At 39.0% G+C, this 6,198-nt stretch overlaps 1 protein-coding gene across 2 annotated transcripts in view; it reads left to right on the forward strand.

Annotated features, from left to right (window-relative positions):
* Window positions 1-6,198, forward strand: part of LOC106874976 (nuclear pore complex protein Nup155) — a 45,457-nt gene that overhangs the window by 29,750 nt on the left and 9,509 nt on the right. For both annotated transcript variants that reach the window (XM_052972673.1, XM_014922907.1), the window contains exons 23-28: window positions 308-441; window positions 1,899-1,958; window positions 2,246-2,377; window positions 4,512-4,589; window positions 4,952-5,148; window positions 5,563-5,713. In XM_052972673.1, coding sequence (XP_052828633.1) covers window positions 308-441; window positions 1,899-1,958; window positions 2,246-2,377; window positions 4,512-4,589; window positions 4,952-5,148; window positions 5,563-5,713 — 752 coding nt within the window. The remainder of the gene's footprint in view (window positions 1-307; window positions 442-1,898; window positions 1,959-2,245; window positions 2,378-4,511; window positions 4,590-4,951; window positions 5,149-5,562; window positions 5,714-6,198) is intronic.

Raw genomic sequence — 6,198 nt, forward strand, 5'->3', positions numbered from 1 at the left:
ATATATATATATATATATATATATATATATATATATACGATGGGCTTCTTTCAGTTTCTGTCTACCAAATCCACTCACAAGGCTTTGGTTGGCCCGAGGCTATAGTAGAAGACACTTGCCCAAGGTGCCACGCAGTGGGACTGAACCCGGAACCATGTGGTCTTTGTAAGCAACCTACTTACCACACAGCCACTCCTACGCCTGTCTATATATGTTACACGTATACATCATTTCTGATGTCTTTTGCCATTGTTTTAATGTGTATTTCCGATAAATTAATTTTAAATCCCCTGTTATTCTTCTCTAGTTGAGTGCCAGAATGTTGAAAGAGCATCTTTACAGAATGTCCGAGAGTTGATCACCCAAGTGGAGCAGGTCCTCAGTCTACTCAAAGTCTTAGTTGATCACCAGTTCCACATGTTGGCCAGAGAACTGAATCAGGTAAATGTCTTTCTCTCACTTTCTGATACACACACACACACACACACACACACCTAACACATACACAATTTATCTATGTATTTAGAAGTACCTACATGCATACTTAGATATACGCTCACAGACAGTCTTGACTGTTAGATTTTGTTGTTGATGATGTTGTTGATTATTATGATTCATTATATCTGAGACGAATTGTAATTCTAGGTAGGTGATATAGAACTTAGATCAATCTCTCTGTCTTCATTTCTTAGATCTTTCATGAGCCTCAGGACTCATAAGGCCAATGCTTGACTCAGTTTCCATTTAACTCTTCAGCATTTAAACTAGTCATATCCGGCCCAAACATGCTATTTGTTTTATGTTCTAACCAGCCAGATCCAGCCTATTACATCTGTCCTTCAATGTCATTCTAAAAATATACTATCACTGTCAAGTTTTGTAATTTGCTTATTTTAAAAGCACAGATATAGGAACAAAGATCAATAGCCACAAACTGAATTTCTATCTCGCCAGAGCAGAAGTAGACCCAAAAGCAGAATGTATGAGAAGGGGTAACAATATCAACCATGTCCCTGTAGCAGTGGAATCAATTGTGTGTCCCCATTTATTTTTAATTGTAATATATATAAGAAAAAAAGCGGACAAGTCCACATTAAACTCACACTTGTCATGTTACTGGTAGTTTTTAATTACTTCGAGCGAGGTCGTTGCCAGTGCCACCGGACTGGCTCCTGTGCAGGTGACACCTAAAAACACCATTTGAGCATGGCCGTTGAGCATGACTGGCCCTCATGCTGGTGGCACCATTTGAGCATGACTGACCCTCGTGCTGGTGGCACGTAAAAGCACCCACTACACTCTCAGAGAGGTTGGTGTTAGGAAGGGCATCCGGCTGTAGAAACTCTGCCAGATCAGATTGGAGCCTGGTGCAGCCATCTGGTTTGCCAGTCCTCAGTCAAATCGTCCAACCCATGCTAGCATGGAAAGCGGACATTAAACGATGATGATGATGACAGCATTTGTTATATATTCTTTAGGAGTTCAATACACGACAGTCACATCATAAAAATTTGAAAGCTATGTGATGATGCATGGTTGATTAAAAACAATGTGAATGAAAGAGCATTTCATTTGACAGAATAATTTGAATGCTAAAGGGTCAAGTGGTTGAGGTTGCAAAACCCTTCATTGAACAGAATACCAATCTGTCACAGAGTTTACTTCCCAGCAGTTGCTGGAACCCATTTACGGCTGAGTGGACTGGAGTAAAAGTACTTTGTTCAAGAACACAATGCACTGCCTGATCCAGAAATCGAAACCCTGATTGTATAATTGTGAATGCAGCAACTTAACCACTATGATATGCATCTTTACGTTTTCATTTCTAGTCCAGTTTTACTTTTTGCTGTGTTTCTTGTTCCTAAACAATTCCTATATTCTGTTATTGATTTCTTCAGGATCAACAGGCCCATCTCAAGGCAATGACATTTAAGCAGTTAGTGGTATCAGGTCGTGAGGTAAGAAACCAGTTCATGTTTTCTTTCCATGCACACATAGAGTACACACACACACACACACATATATAGCACACACACACACACACACACACATACGTAGCACACACACACACACACATGCTCTATATGCAATGCATTGTATTTTATTCTCCTTGCTTCAATAATGTAAATCCTTTCTTCTTGTTTTAATCTGAATTGCTCTCTCTTTCTCTCTCTCTCTCTCTCTCTCTCTCTGCGACTAAATGCCTCCTTCCTAATTGTTGTTATTTGTTTTTTTTCTTTCATAGATGTGTAATGCACTGATAACTAGTCTGATTGATCGCTACTTACATGACAACGCCACCATCGACGTCGTGAGTAGCACCTTAAGGAAGATATGTCCACGTCTCTACAGCACTGATGACGAGACTTGTTCAAAGGTTCTGTTCGTCTTGTTTCTTTCCTTTTTTTCTTTTTTTCCCCCCCGACTCTTGTCGGCTCTTTACAATCTCAGTTCAAATCCCACCGAGGCCAGCTTTGCCTTTTGTCCTTTTGGGGGTCAATAAAATGCAAGTATTGGGATCGATGTAACTGACTTGTTCCCTCCCCTCACAATTGCTGGCTTTCTGTCTAAATTAGAAACAGTTATGGGGCAAAACGCTAATTTCGGCATTTCGTCAGTCTTTGCCAGAAACCACCAAGGTTGACTGAGCCTTTTATCCTTTTGGGGGTCAAAAAAATAAGTACCAGTTGAGCACTGGGGTTAATGTAACTGACTTGCCCCCTCCTCTCGAACTTACTGGCCTCATGCCAAAATTTGAAACCAGCATTATTATTATTATTATTATTATTATTATTATTATTCAGTACTGCCTGACGGGCCCTCGTGCCGGTGGAACGTAAAAGCACCCACTACACTCTCGGAGTAGTTGGCGTTATGGAGGGCATCCAGCTGTAGAAACTCTGCCAGATCAGATTGGAGCCTGGTGCAGCCATCTAGTTCGCCAGTCCTCAGTCAAATTGTCCAACCCATGCTAGCATGGAAAGCGGACGTTAAATGATGATGATGATGATGATGATGATGATTAAGGTGAGGAGCTGGCAGAATTGTGAGCATGTAAGACAATGCTTAGCAGCATTTCTTCCGAGTCTTTATGATTTGAGTTCAAATTTTGCTGAGGTTGACTTTGCCTTTCATCCTCTCATGGTCAGTAAAATAAGTGCCAGTCGAACACTGGGGTTAATGAAATTGATGGCAAAATTTCAGGCCTTGTGCTTCTGGAAGCATGCTGTTCCAAGTCTCACCTGGAGACCTCAAGTAATAGCAAGTTGGATGATTTGCAGTGGGTGTTTATATATGATTAGCAATGACATATTGCAGGGAAAGAAGACAAGATTCTGAAAATTCAGATTTTATTAGATATGTATTATTTCCAATTTTTTAAAATTTACAACACTTTAGCATGAAATACAATATATATAAGAAATGTATGTATGTTAGGTGTGGAAAACTGCATCTTGTAAATTGCAAGAAAAAATATCCAATTAATAGACTAATTTATTAAAATTTCAAACCTCTTTGTGAGTTTTGTTCTAACCTGTAGAATCATTACTGAAGTAGATAAAATGCTTAGTGGCATTTCTTCCAGTTCTTAGTTCAAATCCTACCAAAATCAACTTCGCCTTTCATTCTTTAAAGGGTAATAAAATAAGTGCCAGTTGAGCACTTGATTTGAAGTATTAGACTAACTCTTTCCCCTAATCTTTCAGGCCTTGTGCCTTTAGTGGAAAGGATTATTACTATTATTAAAAAGGCTGTGAGTTGGCAGAATCGTTAGCACACTAGGCGAAATGCTTAGCAGTATTTTGTCTGTCGCTATATTCTGAGTTCAAATTCTGCTGAGGTTGACTTTTTGCCTTTCATCTTTTTGGGGTCAATAAATTAAGTACTAGTTGAACACTAGGGTAGATGTAATTGACACATCCCCTCCCCTAAAATGGCTACTCTTGAGGCAAAATTTGAAACCATTATTATTATTAAGGCAGTGAGCTGGCAAAATCTTTAGCATGCCGAAAGAAATACTTTGCGGCCTTTCAACCATCACTATGTTCTGAGTTCAAATTCCACTCAGGTCAATTTTGCCTTTCATCCTTCTGGGGTCAATAAATTAAATATCAAATTTCAGGCCTTGTGCCTATAGTAGAAAGAATTATCATAATTATTTAAGATGGTGAGCTGGCAGAATCGTTAGCGCACTGGATGAAATGCTAAGTGATATTTTGCACTACATTCTGAGTTCAAATTCTACCAAGGTCAACTTTACCTTTCATCCTTTCAGGATTGATAGAATTAGTACCAGTCACGCACTGGGGTCGATGTAATCGACTTAATCCCTTCCCCCAAATTTGAGGCCTTGTGCTTCCAGTAGAAAGGATTATTATTTAAAGGCGGTGCTCCAGCATGGCCGCAGCCAAAGGACTGAAACAAATAAAAGAGTAAAAGAGTATATGTAGTTATAAATGATTGTGTGTGTTTGTAGTTAGTACAACTGTTAAGATCTGTCTGTTTTCTAGGCTTTAGAGTTACTACAAGCTGCCAAGGTGAATCCTGACCAAATAAAGAAGAAACAGCAGCTGGAAGAGGCCTTAATGGTAAGTTGCTTGTGATTTCTTAATATTCCATCCTCTACATTATTTACACTATTTACATTTGATGGATATTTGTTCTCATCTTGTTTGTTGTTAACACAACGTTTCGTCTGGCTGATATACTCCCCAGCTTTCTTCAAGTGTCCTGCGGAAATTTCGAACCTAGGTTCTCATTCCCAAGGTATTTTTTGGTAGAGGTGGTGGTAGCCTCCTCCTCCTCCTCCTCCTCAGGAAGCGGTTCAGCCTCTTAGGTCTAACCAACAGTAGTATTATTCCCTTCAGGGGACTGTCACATTTAGTTGACAGCATACAACTACTTTATGTATGAATTTGTTACAAAATTCCTATTCACCATATCTTTGCAGTTATACAAATCAGTGAGCCAGCCTCTTCAATTGTCTGCCGTGTGCAACCAGTTAAGCTCTGTGCAGTATTATGCAGGAATAGTAGACCTCTGCCTATGTATTGCACAAAAACGGGACCCTCAGAACTTTGCCCTCCACTTCCATAAAAACGGTGAGCCACCAGAAGATAACCAAGGCAAGCAAGCATATAAAGCCAGGTAAGTGGAAAGGTGTCAATGACCAGGTTGCCGTCAGAGCTTTGAAAATTTTGACACCAAGCTGTTTAACATTTTCACCATGGAAATCAGATATATCCATTTAAAGATTTTATTAGTTTTTAACTGTGGAAAGCCATTCTATCTTTTAGTGGGGAATGTCATGTTTGAAACTACTTTTTGCTGTGATCTGTCAAGTTCTATGTTTTATTCTGACAGATTATATACAATGTGTTTTTATGCTTTTTTTTTTTAAGACTGTAGGGTGTGATATGAGGGTGATAAAGTTGCTATTTCTAGTGGGGTTAAATGATTACATAAAGAGAAAAGTTCCGTTGTGTATGTTGGATTTGTTGGTGTTAACAGAATGTGTAAGCAATCAGGTTGTTATATTGGTGGTGTTTGTTGTTTTTTCAGAATGGATTGTTATAAACACATCACAGAGACTCTGGTCTACCTGCTTTATGCTAGCGTTTCACATCCACAGTCACCCAGCACACCAAAGTCACCTGGTAAGCCCCTAGCTCCTGATCCAAACAGACTGTCACCATCAGAAGCTGAACTACAGGTAAAGTTCTTCAGTAAAATTTCATTGGCCTCTGTCCTGTATGTCTGGCTGTCTGTTACACACTCACACACACACACACACACACTCTCTCTTGCTTACTCCCTCTCTTCTGATCTGTCCATTTGATTCTACTCTCTTGTATTGCTCTCTCACTTTTTCATCTTATCTCTAGTTTTATTTATATCTTAATGTCTCTCTTTCTCCTTGTTTTCCTCTCTTTTTCATTAAGTCTGACCCTTAGCCTTTCTCTATTGTCTTCCATGTCCTGAAATGCTGCCCTAAAAGAAATTTGAGGGGAGAGAGAGAGAGAGTGAGAAAGAACTCTGAATTTTCTTGCTGGTGAGATGGAAAAAGTAAACTGAATGAGAAAAAGATCACATTACAACTATATAAAACTCTCTCTCTCTCTCTCTCTCTCTAGTCATGCATATTATGTTGTGTGTGTGTATATATATATATATACATACATATATATATATATATAT

Source organism: Octopus bimaculoides, chromosome 14 (genome assembly GCF_001194135.2).
Source record: "Octopus bimaculoides isolate UCB-OBI-ISO-001 chromosome 14, ASM119413v2, whole genome shotgun sequence".
Classification (NCBI taxonomy): Eukaryota; Metazoa; Mollusca; class Cephalopoda; order Octopoda; family Octopodidae; genus Octopus; species Octopus bimaculoides.